Genomic DNA, 20,685 nt, shown 5'->3' with positions numbered 1-20,685 from the left:
GATTTCCTGTTGTGTTTCGTGATTTCCTGTTGTGTTTCGTGATTTCCTGTTGTGTTTCGTGATTTCCTGTTGTTTCGTGATTTTCTGTTGTGTTTCATGATTTCCTGTTGTGTTTCGTGATTTCCTGTTGTGTTTCGTGATTTGCTCATTTGTACTGGGATTTGTTGTTGTCTTAAATGTAAACGTGTCTTGCACCTTCTTGCCCCTCTGGGCCACCGTACAACAGCACCTCCTACTTTGAGCTCATTCTTTACTCTCCACTGCACCGACTTGACGTGCTCAGTCTATAGCGAACACAAAATACTGTTCCCGCAAGAGCTGAAGCGTCCCAAAAAGGTTTGGGTTTGAACATCTTATTTTGAAGAATTGCTGTCATGATGCAGCTTGAAGATCAAACCCAGCAATTAAACATGAGCTCCAAACGTGAACAGGCCTCCCCAGCTTCCCTTATGCATTGTGGGATCTGCATCATCTCCATCTGTTGCTGCACATATATCGAACAGGGCTGCTCCACGTGAGCAGATCTTGGTTTCAGAAGGTCCCAGACAGGAGCTGGTCCAGGTTCCAGGTTAAGAAAAGAGCAGCGAAAAAAAACAAAGAGCAGACCACAGTGAGAGACTCAGCAGGCATGAGAGCATGACACGGATGAACTGCAGGAGGAGACGGCTGTAATTTATGAGGCAGTGAAGGTGTCTCCCAGCAGAGCAAGCCTCCTCCTCGTCCTCCTGCTCCTCACTTTCCTCATCTGTTTTGATAGAGTGGAGCACAGCTGTGCTCCAAGCCGTCACATTATCTTCCCTGCATCTGGAGAGCACTGAAGCCTTTACAGCCCCCAGGAGCTGAAAACTACTTCAGTTCAGCACCAAGGCGGCAGAAGCGGTTCACCTGAGGCAATCCAGCGGACACGCTTGTAAACCCTCCAACATTTCACTTCCATTTGCCCCAATCGGAGCCTCGTTTTTGGCGTTTCCTGCAGCTGGAGGAGCGCTGCAGTGAAGATCTGGCTTTTTCTGGTCTTTCATTTCACACGTGGATCCTAAGGAGGGAAGCAGCATGGATCTGATACACCTTTGGCTCCTCGCCACAACCTTTATGCTGATCCACCAAGGTAAAGTTGTCTGTTTCTCTAACGGCAGAGAGGACGGCTTTCTTTAGGATGGGTGAGGCGCTTACTTCATGGCAGAACAGTTGTAACTTCCTGCAGCCTCTGTTTTAATTTTAAATTGTTTCAGCATGCACCTTCTCTCCCTGGAGCACATTTGGGAAAAGAGGACAAAAGAAAATGAACAATTGCCAATTTGGTGACCTCATTTGAATTAGTTGACAGAGATTCTGATGCATTAGCAAAGGAAAACACTAAAAGAGGGATGGATTCTTCTGAAGAGTGTTGGCTTCTGACACCAGCTTTATTGTCTTGGATAACGTAGTCTGACAACTTTATGGTACACCATCCCAAACCAGGAATGTTGAGCCCCGAAAACGGGCAAAGGTTTGTGCAGACCGTCATTAGTTTGAATAAAAACCGAGCGTTTAAGAGAGGAGAAGCCTTTTTTTTTCAATGTTTTATCACACGTTCATCTTGGTTTCTTTCCTATGTTTATACTAAGAAATCAAAGTTTTTGTCTTCTGTGGTGCACCAAGATTAATAAAACTATGAATTCATTAAAGCTAAACTAAATATGCAGTGGACAAAGTCCAGGCTCATCCTTAGCATAACCCCCCCCAATGAAAACTAATAATCAGTGTGCTGACAGTCCGTTGAACATAAACCTCCTTACATTTCTTTCATCAGAAATGTTTGGTCTTTTTTCTGTAAATGTTGTTTTTCCAGAAGCATTTTATTGTTTTATGTTTTGAACTTTATCCAGGAGTCTGGGAATAAAAACGAACAGAAGTGGTTTTTAGGTTCAGGCAGGCGGACTTGATGCTTTTTTGACCTGCAGACTTTGTCATTGTAAATCTGAGGATCCTTTTGGTCAAATTCCTCAGTTTAAAGCTAGAAAAAGGAAAGGATTTCTTTCCCTGTGCTGTTAATATTCCACCGTTCAGCGTCAACACGGCGCACTCAGAGAAAACCTCCCTCAGTCTATCAGCGTCACGTCAAAAACAGTTCCAGAAAATGTCAAATGTTCATCCAGCTATAGGAGAATTAGGAACAGCTTTTTTTTTTGTTGTGTAATCCGGGCTTTATGAGTTGTGGGTGCCACTCCCTACTTTAGGAGTTTCTCAGACTGCTACCGCGGGCTACGTGCAACAGAAATATTCAGTCATACATTCACAGGCCCTGACTGTCTGAGCAGCAAAGCATTTTGACTTTATTGTATTATTTCATGCAAATCTTAACAAATGTCCAAATTGTTTTTCCACCCCAAAAAAGGAAAAATCTCCATAAATGCTCTGCAGAGAATTAATATTAAAAGTTGCATTTTTAATTCAAGCTCTATTTTTTACTAATTAAAAAATGCAATTCTGCAAGAATTACAGCAGCATATTGTTCTTGCTGATGAATTTGAATTGCCCCACATTCCCTGCATATTTGGGCCTGTTGCTCATTACACGCCTATTAGATGAAGAAGCAAAGCTGCTCTGACCCCTGATCTTATCCCCGTTTCTCTGTCCCGACTGAGCCCAGATCCAGTTTCACCATGTTTGGATTCATTTAACACAATTGAATCGCATCATTTGATGCCAAAACATTTGAATTTTAGTCCTTAAAGAAAACAACTGCAACAAATGCAGAATAAGATTAAATTTGTTTGTAATGTTACCATTTCTTTTAAATCCACTTCAAATATTACCCATTTTATCTGTGCTACTGTGGCTGCATTAAGGTAAATGATGTTTTTTAGGTTAAAATTGCATAGAAAAACACATTTATTTGGCTTTTTTTTATTATTTATAGGTTCATATCGCTCATGATTCCTGTTTTAATCATAAAATGGAGCTTTAGAGTAACGTCCATCTGGTTTCTGAAGGACCAGATTTCCCTTACTTTTAGAAATTGGCGTTTTAGTGACAATCTTGGCTCTTTTCAAACCTTCACGTCATCTTCTAACCTGCAATAAAAGCAGAAGGTTAAACCTCTTAAAGGATTTTATTTGGTGTTTTTATTTCCACAGCAGCAGAGAAATGACAGGTTGGAGAAGACAGCCTGATGTTTTCCAGGAAAACTCCGGCTGGAGCGGTTTCTTTGGTTCCAGCATCACTACTTAGTGACCCTAGTTTGTTTTTACTCTTTCACATAAAAGTGCCTAATGTGCCTCCACAAAAACAAACTAGTGTCACTGTAAGCAAACTCAGACAAATGACACGTTGTCCTGAAATGAAAAGCTAAACTTTTCCCATCTTAGTTCAGGTTTTGATCAAAAAATGTGAGAAAACTCTCTGAAACTCTTACTCTCTGAAAGTAAATTTGTGACGGATTTCAGACAAAAATGAAAATCGAGGTGCATAAATGTGTAACAGGAGCAGATTTAGTCAAGACAGACGGACGTTTACTCTTGTGTGTTAATAAAGTTTGATGGCTCCAAACATTGAATGAATGTGACGTCACCCGAAGAAAACGGTTTACTTCTGACTCACAAAAAGCGGACTGTTTGTTATGTGGTGCGGCGGAGCACAACCGTGACAATGCGCTCCGACCTCCGATCTTGACTGCAGCGGCAAAGGAAAGCAATATCTATGCTGATGATCACGACAGGTTGAGTAAAGCATCAGTTCAGAGAGAAGGTTCACCTCCTCCTGCTTTGTCCAGATGATGAAGATAAAGTTTGTTTTAAAGGAGCCAGTGCAGTGATACAGAATATTTAGGCTATGTGACCGGAACTACTTTTTTAGATGTGGGGTTTCACGTTTTAATGTACACCCAGCAGCCAATCAGAATTGAGTATTCACCTGGACCATGGTATAAATAAAGTTAATCCAGCCACCATTTTTTTACCACCATGTTGGAGCCCGACGTCGTCAGTAAACAGGGATTTGAACGTTGCACGTGGGGGCCAGCAGGCTCCACCTGCTTTTATTGAGGCGTCAGATTGGTTAGCTTATAACTTGAGTAACTTGAACTACGGAAAAATTATGAGGAAAAAAACATTACCAATAACAACTTTAAAACAAGGTATTGGATCAACAATAGCTCTTTATGTCTCTATAGAAGTCTGTGGCTTCTTGGAGCCAGCGGTACTTCCTGTTTGGAACCCCGGGGGGCGTGACCACTCAGTCCAGTTCTCGTGTACAGTCAATGGCTCCAAATATTGTCGGTAGAGGTGGTTGTCATGGTTGAAGTCAAGGGGACACGTTTGTTTTGGCTGAATCCAACATGGCTGATTGCATAATGATTGTGGATATGACGGCACATTGAAACCAGAAACATATGAACTGTTTAGCTGGGGGGTATTCCAGGAAGCATGTTTAAACTAGCCTGACTTTAAGCCTGAACTCTGGCTGAAATCCGCCTGAACTTGCTTACTCTGGGTATGTCGGTTCCAGAAGACCGGATACGAGTTGGCGTGATTACGCTCGACTTAGTAACCCTGGGTTAACGCACGTGCACAGAAGGTACAAAAAGACATTCTCAATAGATCCCCGATTTCCGGAGTCACCATGGAAACGCGTGGAGAACCAAAGAGAGCGCAATACTTTAGTGAGACGGAGTCTGAGATTTTAATGACGGCGTATGAAGATTATACGTCCATCAAAAAAGTAACACGGCTGCATCATCAAAAGAAAGAGTTTCTGCTTGTAGTAGAAGAACAGACAAAGTAAACGCACAAGTTTCTGATCTTGTTTCCATTTTCCTTGTGACGCATATATATATAACTTATCCAATTTTGCCACCTTAAATGAATTACTTCTATTGGTAACAAATAATTGAGTTAAATTTAATCAACCTAATTTCTTACGTCTATAAAACTCAATAATTGTTTATACAACTCGAATTTATGTATTTATCTAACTAAATGTCATATTACTCCAATTCAATTAGTATTTTTTCCATCTTAATTAATTATATTTCTTGATCTCTCATATTTTTAAGTATGAGCCGGCATATATGCTCATTTTTATTACAATAAAAAGGACGAGAAAAAAATGCACATGGCGCACAAATTCATTAAAGAATTCTCCGTCATTGTCATAACATCAATGCTCGGTAGGGGTGCTATATAAACTCATCATCCTCTCCTTCACTCTCACTCATGGTGCAGAGACATAAGCATAGTAGGACAAAATAACTCAGCAAAACATGGAAAAACACAGTAAAACAGCTAAACAACTAAACACATTTGGTCAAAAAGCCACACTTAAACCAAAATCCGTCCAGAAAGGCAAAGGAAATGGTATCCCACAATCCCTTGCGGTGCCGACCTGACAGCAGCACCAAAGTTACACCTACTTAATTGAATTAATTTGAATGAAAGTAAAATGACTGTCTGATAACTACGTGTTATTTTTAAACTGATTTAACAAACAAATGATTTATCTTAACTGAAGCAAATAACTAAGTTTGATCAAAGTAAAAAAGTTGAATTTTCCAACATCCATATGTGGTCTTATCACCCTCTCACGGGGGAAAAAGTTTTATCTGAGCTTCTTCATCCACTAAATCATCTTCAAATGGACACGCCATGCTGCTTCACCTCTCTGTAAACAAACTAACCTTCAACTAAACCTACTCCCGACCAGGTTATGTTCAGAGCATGAGTTGCTATGGCAACTTGACCTACCCTGAAACATACCTCCATTTCTGGAACCGAAAGCTGAGGTTATCAACTTCCTTAGCCTCAAACTTACCGTGGGAGCTAACATAACCTGCTTTCTGGAATACCCCCCTGTTTCCACGCTGCCAGTTTATGACTTTTGTGTTGTGTTTTTGTATTTCATTGTATTTTCTGCACCATTATACAGGCGCATCTTCAATAATTGGTCTATTTTCCAACTTGTGTCATATTTAAGCCGTTCTGAACTGTGACGTCGTGTTAGCGAGTCAAAAGAATCAGAAATAAGTGCATCAGTCAGACTTTATTAACCGTGTTCACGATAACATGAGAACTTGTTAGTAACACGCTAGACGTGTACCCACGATAGCATATTCACAAAACCTATGACTCCCAACCTTGTTAGTAACACATAAAAACAAAAACAGTCAGACATGGACATGAAGGTTAATGCTGATTGGTCAGAAACTCCTCCCATCAGTTTGTAGACAGGATCAGGTTTGAGCGCAATTGGAAGAACTATTGGCCAATCAGCATCAACCTACCTCCATGTCTGTGACTGGCTGACTTTTGTGGCACATTTCCAATGCGGTGCCCTGCTCTGAGAATTTCTCTCAAGTGAAAATTGTTTTAATTGCACAATGTTTTTTAGTTTTAAGAGCAAAATAATTGTAAGTTTTACGTTCAGTGAGTGTTGCGCTTGGAATAATGGCACAAATATCACTCCATACTGTAGTTTGCCTTATAGTGTGGAAAATATGGTAAGAGAAAAGTGGCAGATGAATGATACATGTTTCCAGCCATACACTGGGATGTCAGCATGTTCAGAAACTGTGATGACACAGACAGACGGTGTTAAAGGATTTGTTTTTCCATTCCAAGAGTTTTCCTGTACTTTCATGGGCTATCAGGTTTTATTTAGGGGGCCTGTGCGCTTGAGCAAAGACTCTTCAGGGAGGATTTGTGTTTTTAAGGTGTTGTTTTCTGCAGCGATCTCTAATGAAGCTCAGATGTCCTGCTGTGATGCACAAACACAGCGGAGAAAAGCCAGAGCCAAGGTGGAATAGCAGAATAGAGACGGAGAACATGCTGACAGCCGGATGTGAGAAATGTGTGCTGATGAAGACCTTTTTTTCTTTTCTTTAACCCTTGTGCTATCTTAGATGACCCCACCCTTACACTGACGTGTTCTCCCTACCATGACAAAGGTGGATAAAGGTGGAAAGATTTCATGTAATCCATGGACACCAGTGAAGATCACAAATCATGGAAGAAAAAAGGTTCAGAGCACTGTCTAGTGGGTCTAGATGACCCAACTCCCAATGCTAGAGTGCCTAGGATAGCACAAGGGCTACACTGAAATTTAATCCACCTATAGATCTATGGAGTGATATTTCTTCCCCCACGTTGCACATAAAACTTTCTAAGTTGCAAATGACAATGTTAAATATTTGCTTTTCAATTATTTTTTATTTTGCTTTCAAATTTTTTTTTTATTTCCAAAACCTTTTTTGCGTCTGCAAAACACATGTTTTTGCATGCGTTGTCAAATCTCGCTTTTGTCTTATCTTTGATTTTGCTGACTACTTTGAGCGCTGTTTGATGGCAGCTTTGTCACGTCAAACTGAAACTTAACTCAGCAAAATCACAGATATAGGAAAAAAGCGAGATTTGACACACAACGCATGCGAAAACATGTGTTTTGCAAACGCAAAAAAAGTTTTTGAAAGCAAAAAAATAATAATTGAAAAGCAAATATTTAACATTGTCATTTGCAACTTAGAAAGTTTTGTGTGCAACGTGGGGGAAGAAATATCACTCCATATAGATCCACCTATAGAAAACACGTCTCCAATGCACACATTTGAGCTGCAGTAAAATCCAAATGACACCCAAACATTTCAAAGGTTTTTGAAACCAGACTGACCACAGGTTTGGGGTTAAATATGACTTTTTAACGTGGAAGGCGATGGGAATTGCTCCCCTCTGACACCAGCCTCCAGAGCTCCAGAGTCCTCAAGCTTCTCTCATTTCATTGAATTCAGGAAATAAAGCATAACCAAGTGAAAAATACGGCCCGGGAGAAATCTGACCCAATTTCATTCCTGCCTCTAATGGAACTATTTTGCTTTCTAACACAGCAGAACAGAAGCAGAGAAGCACCAGGAGCTAACCCGTCGTTAAGGTTCTCGTTAAGGGCTCCTTTATTGGTTTTCCACGGATTAACCAGGTGACCAGGTTACTCACCACTTGGATTGCAAGAAATATATAAATTCTCATCGATGGGGGTAAAAAAAACAACAACAGCCGTCTGACTCATGAACTTTTCATTTCTTCTTTATGTGTTGTGCGGCGGCGGCGGCGGCAGTTCCAGGAGGGCCCCGTGTAAAACAAACGACAAATCACCTCGAGGAAACACGGTTGGACATAATCTACTGCTAAAGTGTCCGATTTAAGCAGCAATCTGTTCAAGAAAACATTCATGATTTACGAAGAAAACCCACAGCAGCTCATCTTTCATGGCTAATCAACAGGAATTTTTCCCAGAAGTTATCCGTGTGTCAAAAGAGGAGTTCTTCCCCCCACTACCCATATTTCACCGCCGCAATTAGCTTTTATTAGCAGCTAGTTGTCACTTCTGTCATTTTTATCTTAAGTAATAGAGCTTTTATGAGACATAAACGTCAACGGGTCTGGGCCGCAGTGGAACAGTAAACCCGGGCAAAGAAACTGGCAGTCCTTGTGTCGGTGGTTTCTGAGTGAAGGTCAGAAGCCGGTTGCACTGCAGCAGGTCTCGTGGTGGTTAACTGCCCTCAGTGTCTCACCGGGGGGTTGTTTTTGCAGGGGAAAGTGTTTCTCACCCCCCTCAGAGCTGCGGATTCCTTCAGCATCTTTGCACATTCAAGCTGCAGACATCAAGGTTTCAAAGAGTCCATTTCTGCCAGGAGAGGTTTATGTTGGCCATCCCGCCGGCTGACAACTCTCTTCCAACTCCAAAGAGTCTTTACTGGGCTCAGGGCAGAACAACACAATAAACGTGTTGTCCAAACTCCACACTGTGTTTTACTGTCGCCGCATACCAGCGTTTCATTTCAATTCATCCTAATAAGCACCAAGAAAACTCTTAAACGTTAACTGAACCTTCTGGACTCTGAGAGGCTCCTACCTGCTGACCGAGGCCTGCCAGTCCAAACAGCCAGCTCCAGGATTAGCGGCTGATCCACCTGTATATTGTCAAATAATGTCGAACCCTGCGGAGCCAACCAGACGCTTTCATAACAAGGCATGGATTTAACTTTTCTTTGGCTGTCTCCAGACGACGCAGGAGCCTGCTCTGGGATTAGCTCCACAGCCTTTTCCCACATTTTGCTTTTGTTCAGGAAACATACATTCAAACATTGAATTCTTACATGCTTACAGAAACCCCACAGAACCCAAAGTGAAATTCTATGAGAGGAAGACGAGGTTGCACCGAAAGCTGCAGGGGGGGGGGTTGAATGGATTCCAGAAGTGGAGACAGGAACACTGAGGTTGTAAAATGGAAAAAAGTTGCATATAAGATCCTTAAAATGACTTGATGCCGCCAGCAAGGAAACAATAAAGTGCCGTCATGCAGCATGAAGTCTGATGTCACCTTCCTCCCCCATGAGGAAGACTGCTTTTTATTTTGACCTGGAAAACACACACCTTTAGGTCTGAACTCTGTCATTTCCAGAGTTCTAACTCTTACTGCCTTAAATCAAACGTTATGTCCATTCGATCTGCCTCCCCTGGGGCCCCCAAAAACCCACTGATGGATTCACGCTTGCCCCTTCTAACTGTTTGCAGCACATACCGTGGTCACGCTGGTGACAGACGACAGAGATGCAGTCAGTCTCCTGCGGTGGACTTTGCATTCTGACCGTCTGAATCCAACTGGACTTGCAGAAAAGCCTTAAAACACAGACTGAGAGGTTGGTGGGCAAAAAGTGAAACGGAAGGATGAAACCCGTGTTTGCTCTTTCTGGTGACCTACCCCTTGTGCTATCCTATGGGGTCTAGATGACCCGATCCTTACATTGACGTGTTCTCCCTACCATGACAAAGGTGGATAAAGGTGGAAAGATTTCATGTAATCCATGGACACCAGTGAAGATCACAAATCATTGAAGAAAAAAGGTTCACAGCACTGTCTAGTGGGTCTAGATGACCCAACTCCCAATGTTAAAGTGCCTAGGATAGCACAAGGGTTAAAAGGTTAAAGGGTTAGACAATGTTTAAAGTGGATTTTTTTCCAGCTGGTGTCCCTACCTTTTAGCACAGTAAAAGAGCTTTGATTATTTCACCACAATCTAGTTCACACATGTATTTGGAATTATTCAATCACCTGTTGATCCCTAAATCCTCTCATCTTCATATCCTGAAATCAGTGTTTCTCTCTACGTTTTCTGGAATATTTGGATATTTGAACATTGTTTGAGCTCATTACTGAACCCGTTCCAAAGTTTATTGCCACACCCCGACACACAGAAACTTTTTTTTGTGGTTCTTATCAATTTGATCTTGAAGTTCCTACATCCCCTCAGTCTGTAGCCTCCTTCATTTTCTAAGAACTTTTTTTGGCGATTGAACGGTAATGATTTCCCACTGGCTCTGTATAGAAGTTGTTGGTGTAAAAATCAACAAGGTCATACAGTTTTAAAAGTCTAGATTGATCAAATAAATTGTTTGTATGATCAAGATATCCGGCTTTATAATTCTGATGAATCGTTTCTTAAAGTAAACACAGAGGATGTAGTGAGCTCTTATACTTATTTACCCAAATTTATATACAGTAGGTGAAATATGGTAATATTAAGGAGCAGCACAATAAATATCTATTGTTGCATTCTAATATATGTTTAGATTTATTTACGATTGAAACACTTTTTGAAACTTTAGTTTGTATGTGTCTGATATGTTGCTTCCAATTTAGTTTGTCATCGATAAAAACCCCTAGAAATTTGATTTCTGTAACACTTTCAATTAGGACATTATTTACTTCAATTAAGGCATTGTAGATACCAATAACCATCACTTTGGTTTTATCTAGGTTCAACGATAGTTTGTTGTAATCCCTCCATGATTTAATTTTTGGTTAACTCTGTGTTTACCACATTGATTCCCTATGATTGTCTGTAGAATTGAAAATGTTTGTGTCATCAGCAAATAATATGAGTTTCGTAAGCTTTGAAACTTTGAATATATCATTTATGTAAATATTGAATAGCAGGGGGCCCAGAATTGATCCTTGTGGGACACCACAACTTATCTCTTTGGTTTCTGATGTATATTCATCAATCTTGACAAATTCTTTCCTTCCCGTTAAATAGCTTTTGACCCAAGTTAACGCTAGTCCTCTTATCCCAGACACTTCCAGTTTGTCAAGTAGGATGTCATGATTGAGAGTCAAATGCTTTTTTTTAAGACAATGAAAATTCCAGCTGCATATTTCTTTTTGTCCAGAGCGTTTGGGATTTCCTCCACAGCATCAATGATAGCCAATGAGGTTGATCTGTTTTCTCTAAAACCATATTAGTTTACATTTATAATGTTAAATTTATGAATAACTAATTTATCATTGAATATTTTGCCTAAAAATTTTGAGAATTGTGGAAGAAGAGAGGGGTCTATAGTTTGTAAATTGGTGTTAGTCTCCACTCTTATAGATAAGAATCACTTTTGCAAGTTTCATTTGGTTTAGGAATCTCCCAGTTTGTTATGATAAGTTACATATGTATGTTAGAGGCTTAGAGATACTATTAATGACCTTTTTCACCACTGTCATATCAATATCCTCATAATCTTTTGTTTTTACTCTTGAATTCATTTACAATTGATATCAGCTCATTTTCGTTCACATCAGAGTGTTTAATTATATTATTGAATATTTTAAGAAAAAGATTCAAGTCACCAAGACATGTTTTCTATGAACAAACATTATTTTGCCAAAAAACTCTTAATATTTTTCTTGCGGGACAGAAAATAAGAAAGTTTTCATGAAAAAAGAGTCTTTGTACCTTCTCAGGCTCTTCATCTTAACCGGCTTCATCCGTGTCGGCATTGCTGGAGCTGGATCTTTCTCCAACCTCATAAACTAGTATTTTTGGGAGCAAGTCCCCTACGATGAAAGGTACTTTAACTTTGATTTTTAAATTCGTTGGTGAGGAAAGACTAATGGCAACAGCTGATGGCAGCAAAAGAGCTCTGGGATGATCTTAGGGTTGGAGGGAGCCAGCTGACCTGCTGACTGCAGCAGAACAGAGGAAAGTGTGATGGATGGATGGATGGATGGATGGATGGATGGATGGATGGATGGATGGATGGATGGATGGATGGATGGATGGATGGATGGATGCCAGATATCATACCAGATATGGATACCATAGAAACCAGCTGAATATGTATTTATAAGTGAGAACTAACAGTTTGCATTCATACCAGTAAACTGATTGACGCCCAACCTCCTAAGCCGCCTACTGTCGGCCACAGGGTGTCTGCAGGTGAAAGATGGGGCACACAGGTGAACCACACAAAATGTTAAGGATGTATATACCGCTCAGTGAACCTGTAGAGAGAAAATGTTAACGCGCATTATTTTCCAAGCTCATGCTCCAGGCGACAGGTTGCAGCACATATACAACACGTAAGGGGGAAGTAGGTGATACACAGGTTTGTTGTACAGATTTTTAATTTTTTCAACCCCTCAAATCCTGCCGACAGCACAAGGAGCCCCGTTAGTGCTGTTCACGTGAAACGCTCCTTGCCTCAGTCTGACTATAAGAATTGAGGAAATGAGGCAAACAGTGTAGTTTATGTCGACATCGTACAATACATCAGCATCACAGGCACACCCCATTTGTGTGCGATCAGTAAGGACCCAGCAGTCGCACGATACTGATGACTAGAGTGTGGCATAAGGACACCATACAACAGCATTATTCGTACGAATCCTTCTCGACCCACTTACCACAAGCACGACAGTGGTATGTTCCATTTTCACTATGTCCCTTGAGGTGGCCGTACGAACCTCAAGGGAACTGTAGGACACACCTGCCCACCTCTTAAGACGCTCCTCTCCACGACCCTTCATAGACCCAGACTAACCAAAACTCTGCAGCGCCCGTACGGGTCACCCCTCGTAGGGATGCATGTGACTCGGCCTTAGTCAGCCATTTTACTGTAAACTCCAACAGGGACGCAGGTTTTATCGGTCAGATGTTACAGTTGTTCTGGGATCTGTTCTATCATTCCTGTTTGTACCAACCAGCCGTTCTTGTCTTCCAACAAACGTTCCAGTGTTTTTGTCTGTTTCTCAGTTTGAGATTATAAAATGTGCCAGATTTGGTGGACCTTTTTGTAGTGTTGTGTGAAGCTCCTTGTACATCTTTTTTGATACATCAAATTGATAAGAACTTAGATGGTTGTTGACTCAACTATTGTTGTTGACAGAAAACTTTCACTGAATTGCTACATTTTTCACACGTCAACAACCAACAAACAGCTGAGCATAATAAGAATGTAGTAAATAAATGGTTAAACGCTTACCCAGATACTTGATGATCAAAGATTAACGTAAAGGTCTTTGAATTATTTGTTCTAAGTGAAAGAAAAACAGCGACTGATGGTTTACCCAAGACATGAGGTTTTTTGGTCGTCTCAAAAGAGTTCAGAAAAATGACAAGATGGCCGATTCAGATTTGTTTTTTGGATGGAAGTCTAAATGAAGACCGACCCCGAGGGATCTCTGAGACAGCTTGAGAATTATCACAGTAAAGAGGAGGTAGATTGAAGTTCTTCAACCCCAGTGAGACCTGTCCCAACTCTGATTAAAGGTTTTGGGCTGCCCCAAGGCTGAGATGTGGATCCAAGCCTCCACCCTTCCTTTCAAACTGCCTGAAAAACAACAAACATTAAACACGGATATTGCATGGGATGGGGCTCTGCGTGTCTGGAAAAATGCAACGACCATGGATGATCACCAAAGAATATGCAAGGAAAATTGATTAAATTCTGTCCTAAACATTTGGATACATTTGTTTACGTTGGTTTGGGTTGGAGATAACTCAGATAACCATTTAAAACCTCTCTCAAATGGTCTTTTACACTAAGAGTTGATGAAAATCTTAGTTTCTGAACTCATCAACACCGTTTGACTGACATTCCTGCTTCAAACATTAGGAGGGTCTTCCCCGAAGGTCAAGGTCAATCCTTATTTAAGTGTTTATACTTGTCCTCGCGAAACTTTTGCTAGTTTAGTGCCTCATTCCAGGAGTGTTTTCATTGTTTTTCTGCTGCAGATTTCCTTGTACAAACATGGCTTTATTAACATTTGGTGTTTCCTCTAACCACAACACCAAGTCTCAGGGTCTGTGGGTCGGTTTCCAGTCTGTTTTTCAAACAAACCAAAGGGGGGAGAGCTATAAACTTCGTCGTGTGGAGGTGGATGTGGGTGACCCGCTCACTGCCTGTTTGAAGTCACGGTTCAGCCACACATTAAGGCAGATTTATTTAATGTTTCTTTGACCTGAACATTTTTTTCCCCAGTTCTATTGGTATCCCCATCTGAAAATGCAAGGTTCACCAACTTTGAGTTCTTTCAGGAGGTTTTGGTGGTTTTTATGGTTTCTAGCCGTTTTCTGCAGATTGAAGATGTAGAAAAAACTGTCAGGACTTTGGGAGTTTAGAGCTTCAGCAAAGGTCATTCAAACCTTTATCCTTTCAACAATTTATGGTAATATTTGGACAAACCAAAGAGTGGAGTGAACTGTGTGACACGATTTTGCTTTAATCCCTCCTATATCCTTCTCTTATTACTGCTCTCATTTAACACTGTCTCGTTGGCGAGTCTCTCCTTCTAAATCTTTCTTTTCTTGAAACAAGTCAACGCCTCTGCTGGCAGCTCCAAGGCTGGAGACATTCAAAAGATTATCCTGCCAATACCAAAGCATTAACTTTTGACAGCTTTACCAATTTTCCCCTCTGCTCACTGGTTTCCTGACGCCACTGAAATGCAGCAGAAACGCATTCATGGACATTAGTTGTGTGAGGAACTTCTTGTAGACATTTTTCACATTTTTTTAAAACTCCTAAAACTCCACAACTTAGCAACCTAAAATAAAGGTCACAACTTGAGCAGATGTGACATTTCTTTAAAATGGTCAAACATATTTGTTGTCTCGCTTACCTTCTAAAGCAGATCCAGACTTTCTAGAACAGATCCAGACTTTCTAGAGCAGAACCAGGACTTCTAAAGCAGATCCAGACTTTCTAGAACATATCCAGACTTTTTAGACCAGATCCAGGCTTTTAGAGGAGATCTAGACGTTCTAGATGCAGATCCAGGCTTTCTAGAGTAGATTTGCGCTTTTTGAGCAGAGCCATACTTTCAAAAGCAGACCCAGGCTCTCTAGAGCGGATCCAGGCTCTCTAGAGCACATCCAGGCTTTTATAGCAGATCCCGGATTTTAGAGCAGATCTAGACTTTCTAGAGCAGATCCAGGCTTTTAGAGCAGATCTAGACTTTCTATAGCAGATCCAGACTTTCTAGAGCAGATCCAGGATTTCTAAAGCAGATCCAGACTTTCTAGAACATATCCAGACTTTCTACAGCAGATCCTCGCTTTATAAAGCAGACCCAGACTTTCTAGAATAGATCCAGACTTTCTAGAACAGATCAAGACTTTCTAGAACATATCCAGACTTTCTAGAGCAGATCCAGGCTTTTAGAGGAGATATAGACGTTCTAGATGCAGATCCAGGCTTTTTAGAGTAGATTTGCGCTTTTTGAGCAGAGCCATACTTTCAAAAGCAGACCCAGGCTCTCTAGAGCACATCCAGGCTTTTATAGCAGATCCCGGATTTTAGAGCAGATCTAGACTTTCTAGAGCAGATCCAGGCTTTTAGAGCAGATCTAGACTTTCTAGAGCAGATCCGGACTTTCTAGAGCAGATCCAGACTTTCTAGAACAGATCCAGACTTTCTACAGCAGATCAAGACTTTCTAGAACAGATCCAGACTTTCTACAGCAGATCCTGGCTTTATAAAGCAGACCCAGACTTTCTAGAATAGATCCAGACTTTCTAGAACAGATCAAGACTTTCTAGAACAGATCCAGACTTTCTACAGCAGATCCTGGCTTTATAAAGCAGACCCAGACTTTCTAGAATAGATCCAGACTTTCTAGAACAGATCAAGACTTTCTAGAGCAGATCCAGGCTTTAAGAGCAGATCTAGACTTTCTAGAGCAGAACCAGGCTATAAGAGCAGATCTAGATTTCTAGAGCAGATCCAGGCTTTTAGAGCACATCTAGACCTCAGAGCAGATCCTGATTTTCTATAGCAAATCCAGTCCAGGTCCACAACTATAGTCCAGGACTCTCACCTTTGCCTTTCATGCCGGAACCACAAGCCCATGTTTCGGTTAGGAAGCAAGTTCCTCAAATGACCACCGGAGGCAGGTTTCAACAGGAAGCCACTTCCTTTCTACTCCCATTTAAAAAAGTCAGATTTTACACCATGAATAAATGTATTATCATCTAGCTCTAAACATTTTTTTGATGTAATTCATTTAATCACTCTGTTGATATATTTAAAGCTGAATTTATTACTACGGGTTTGTTTGTTTTTTTGATAGGCAGATAAGACAAGCGGCCCTAATGAGAAACTCCTTTTACTTTTTTCCCGCCCATTTTTGGAGCAGATGTGGGCGGACTAAACTACAATCAACAAGCTCCTCCCACTTCAGGTTCCTTGCTTCTACTTTTTATTGTCTACCCATTTATCCTTCTTGCAGTCACTAACTTATCACAGCTTTGTCTTAGAACAGATGTGCTATTGGGTTTATGTTTCATTCATTGATTCATTGATTCATTCATTCATTTATTCATTCATTCATTTATTCGTTCATTCATTCAGGAGTTTTCCTCCTCAGAAAACTTGACAGAACCTGTTGACCACTTATTCACACCCCTTAATGATACAGCTATCATACAGCTACAGCGTTGATTTAGCCTGTTTTGTAAGGATCTGGACTGAATTAAATTCTAATCACTAAAAATGAATGTTAAACGTTGTTTGGATGAGCCGGAACTCATTAGACCATGTTTCAGTGAGATGCTGTGTCTCCTCGTTGTCGTGTTGTATTTAAGAGAACTCTGTTAAGGAAGGAAACTGTCGCTTCATTCCTACTCTGTTCACGTTGGCTTCGGTGGCCAGTTTGGTTCAGTTGTTCTCATTCAGAGCGAACCGAAGCTCAGTCCGATTGGAAATGAACCTAGACCACCTCAAAAGATAGGTCCGAGAGCGGTTCCTGGTCCCAGACCAGGGTCCATTGGGTCTATTCAGACTGAAGATTTGTTCCTGATTATCAGGGAAAACGGACTCTGGTTCACTTTAAGTGGACCAAATGTGCCCAGTGTGAATCCACCAAGAGATCTCTGACTCGTGCTTTCTGAGAAACAGACATATCGTTGAAATAAATTGAAAAAACGTAACCAGATAAAGAGTTTTTTTATGCGTGTGTGCGTAAAGTGAGAGCAGTGTGTACTACAAACTGTCTAGAAGCCTTCAGAAACTCACATTTGTTAGCTAAGTTCTTCTCCTTTTTTTTATTGAACCATCATGGTGGAAGCTGCTCAAAACCAGCCAAAACAATCTCTTTACAGGGGGGGACATTTTTACAAGCTGACTAACTTCCACCACAAACCCATCCCTAATAAAAGCTACAGAACTACTGTTGGTTATTTCTGCTGTTGTTGCCTGAACCATTACAGGAAGAAAAGGCAAAAAGGAAACCCCCAACTTGTCCATAGTGATTGAAGTGTGTCAGGATTCTGGTTCCACTTTGGACCAAATAACAGCTTCTTTAGAAGCTCGAGATGAGCAACAACCTCAAATATTTGATTCTGTGAAAAAAAGAACAGACCGAACCCATTCATGGTGAGCAGGGGTGCTATTTTGTGCCCATGTGTCAGATGTGTTAAACCCGTTTTAGATGCACAAGCATTTCCGTGTGCACGGCGGGCAACATCAAAGCCTGTCTGTGGGCTCCATCTGCTTTGTGGTGTGTGAACATATGTGGATACTGGTGCAAATAATCTAATCTAATCTAATCTAATCTAATCTAATCTAATCTAATCTAATCTAATCTAAAAATTTCATATTAAATTAGCTAACTTTAGATGTTTTTTAAGATTTCAGCTCATTTCAGAATATTTCACATTTTTAGCATATTTTAGCTGGTTTGACATTATTTTATATAAATTGTCTTTAGATTATGTCGTCTGATTTTACATAATTTTATTTTATTTCAGATTATGTTATTGGACTTTAGCTGATTTGTACGACGGAGTATTAGGGCCACCAAAAAAAAAAAAAATTAGAGCCACCAAAAAAAAGAAAAAGTAAAATTACGAGATTTTATCTCGTAAATTTAGGAGATAAAAACTCGTAAATTTACGAGAAAAAAGTCGTAGATTAAGGAAAAAACACCGAAGTTGTCCGTTTATCGCAACCTAGCTTGAAGATGAAGTATGTGGAGCCTTTTGTGAAGCTTCATTTCCGGATTATTATAGGTGTAAAACAAAGAGATTCTGAACCTTTTGGCGACTCAAAATCAGATTAGTTTCCGTGTAGCAGTCTTTCCGGGGTTCAGTGTCAGTAAAACGGAGTTTAATATGTAAAATAAGGAGCTCAGAGACACGTTTGGGTGTAGACAATCGCTGCAGCCTTTATTCTCCTTTTCATTCACATATCCTGAAGTTCATTTGTCTCATTACGTCATGAACCTGTCATCCCAACACCAATGCGGAAGTAAACAGTGTTACAAACGCCCCCTCCTGCAGATGAAATGTCCCGTTTCAGCATAAAACAATAAAGAGGAATGAAAATAGTGTTTTATATTAGCTTTGGAACGTTGAAAATGCCAAAAAAGTGCTCCTCCTTTTGTGTGACGGAAGCGTCACACAAACGTAGAGTCTTGTCTTTGGTGGAGGAAGAAAGGATTCAAGCGAACAGCTGCAGGGACACCGACGACTACGACGGAGTTTTAGGGCCACGGTGAGGAAAAAAAATTCTGGCCAACGTGGCGAGATTAAAGTCGTCATGTCGACTTTAATCTCGTCATGACGAGAAAAAACTCGACACAAAGTTTCGAGAAAAAACTCGTCGTGTCGAGATTAAAGTCGAAATAAAGTTTCGAGATTAAAGTCGCAATGTTGCGCGAGAGCAGTGAAGCTGAGTCTTTCAGGAGTATTCAGTGTTATGGCTAATGTTAGTGAGCTAGTGGCTTTGTATTTAAGAGTTTACGACAGAGTTTTATGGCCACAAAAAAAAGTAATTTTATTAGGAGATAAAAACTCGTAAATTTACAGGAAAAAAGTCATAGATTAACAAGGAGAAAACCCCGAAGTTGTCTGTTTATCGGAGCCTATCTTGAAGATGAAAGATGTGGAGCCTTTTGTGAAGCTTTATTTTCGGATTATAGGTTTAAAACAAAGAGATTCTGAACCTTTTGGCGACTCAAAATCAGATTATTGTTAGTGGAGCCGTCTTTCCGGGTATTTGTAAAATAAGGAGCTCAGAGACACGTTTGGGTGTAGACAATCGCTGCAGCCTTTATTCTCCTTTTCATTCACATAACCTGAAGTTTATCTGTCACATTGCGTCACGAATCTGTCATCCGATCACCAATGCGGAAGTAAACAGTGTTACATACGCCCCCTCCTGCAGATGAAGCGACCCGTTTGATCATTAAAAAACAAAGATCAATGAAAATAGTCTGTTATATTAGCATTACAACGTTGAAAAAGGCAAAAAGTGCTTCAAGCAAACAGCTGCAGGGACACCCGATGCCGGCTTCATCATTGGGCTGCAGAGTATGGAGGCAGAGATCCTGCAAACCAACCATCAATAAATAAAACTTTAATAACTTGTAAATCAATCAAATGAGCTTCCAGACATTTGGAACGTTATCAATAAACATTCAGCTCACCTTCAACTACGTTTAGTCGGTCTGCTCTGCTGCTGCACGGCGTTCACCTGCTTCTCTGCATTCTCACTTCCACAATAATCTCGTAAATTTACGAGTTTTTTTCTCTCTCGCGCGCAACATTGCGACTTTAATCTCGAAACTTTATTTCGACTTTTATCTCGACAAGACGAGTTTTTTCTCGAAACTTTGTGTCGAGTTTTTTCTCGTCATGACGAGATTAAAGTCGACATGACGACTTTAATCTCGCCACGTTGGCCAGAATTTTTTTTCCTCACCGTGGCCCTAAAACTCCGTCGTAGACGACGGCTTCATCGGGCTGCAGAGATCCTGCAAACCAACCATCAATAAATAAAACTTTAATGAATCGGAAATCAAACAAATGACCTTCCAGACATTTGGAACGTTATCAATAAACATTCAGCTCACCTGTTCAACAAAGTTTAGTCGGTCTTCTCTGCAGCTGCACGGCGTTCACCTGCTGCTCTGCATGCTCACTTCCACTGTAATCTCCTAAAATTACGAGTTTTTTTCTCCTAAATTTACGAGTTTTTATCTCCTAAATTAACGAGTTTTTATCTCCTAAATTTACGAGATAAAATCTCGTAATTTTACTTTTTTTTTTTTTTTGGTGGCTCTATTTTTTTTTTTTTTTTTGGTGGCCCTAATAAATGAGGTTTGCAGACTTTAGATTTTTTGCCAATCTTATCATATTTCCGATTATTATTAATATTATCATTAGTTTATTTAGCAGATTTTAGATTAAATTATCTGATTTCATTTTAAATAATAATATTTAAGATTATTGTATTTAATTTCAGATTATGTTATCTAAATTTTAGGTGATTTCAGATTAGATTATCTGATTTTAGATATTCTAAAGATTTAAGGTGAATTCCGATGATTTTACACATTTTGTTGATTTTAGTTAAAATTATATTTCATTTAATTTTAGATTATTTT

General features: G+C 40.2%; 1 protein-coding gene across 1 annotated transcript in view; it reads left to right on the top strand.

The window, feature by feature from the left end:
- Positions 1 to 786: 786 nt before the first annotated feature.
- LOC101157583 (endothelin-1) overlaps positions 787 to 20,685 on the top strand; it is a 39,366-nt gene continuing 19,467 nt past the window's right edge. The window contains exon 1 of the mRNA XM_004083323.5: positions 787 to 1,108. Within this exon, the coding sequence (XP_004083371.1) occupies positions 1,054 to 1,108 (55 nt within the window). The 5' untranslated portion in view covers positions 787 to 1,053. The remainder of the gene's footprint in view (positions 1,109 to 20,685) is intronic.

Source organism: Oryzias latipes, chromosome 24 (assembly GCF_053564925.1).
Source record: "Oryzias latipes strain Hd-rR chromosome 24, Olatipes_Hd-rR_3.1".
Lineage (NCBI taxonomy): Eukaryota > Metazoa > Chordata > Actinopteri > Beloniformes > Adrianichthyidae > Oryzias > Oryzias latipes.
Note: the sequence above shows the minus strand (reverse complement) of the source record. Positions and strands in the feature narration are given on the sequence as shown.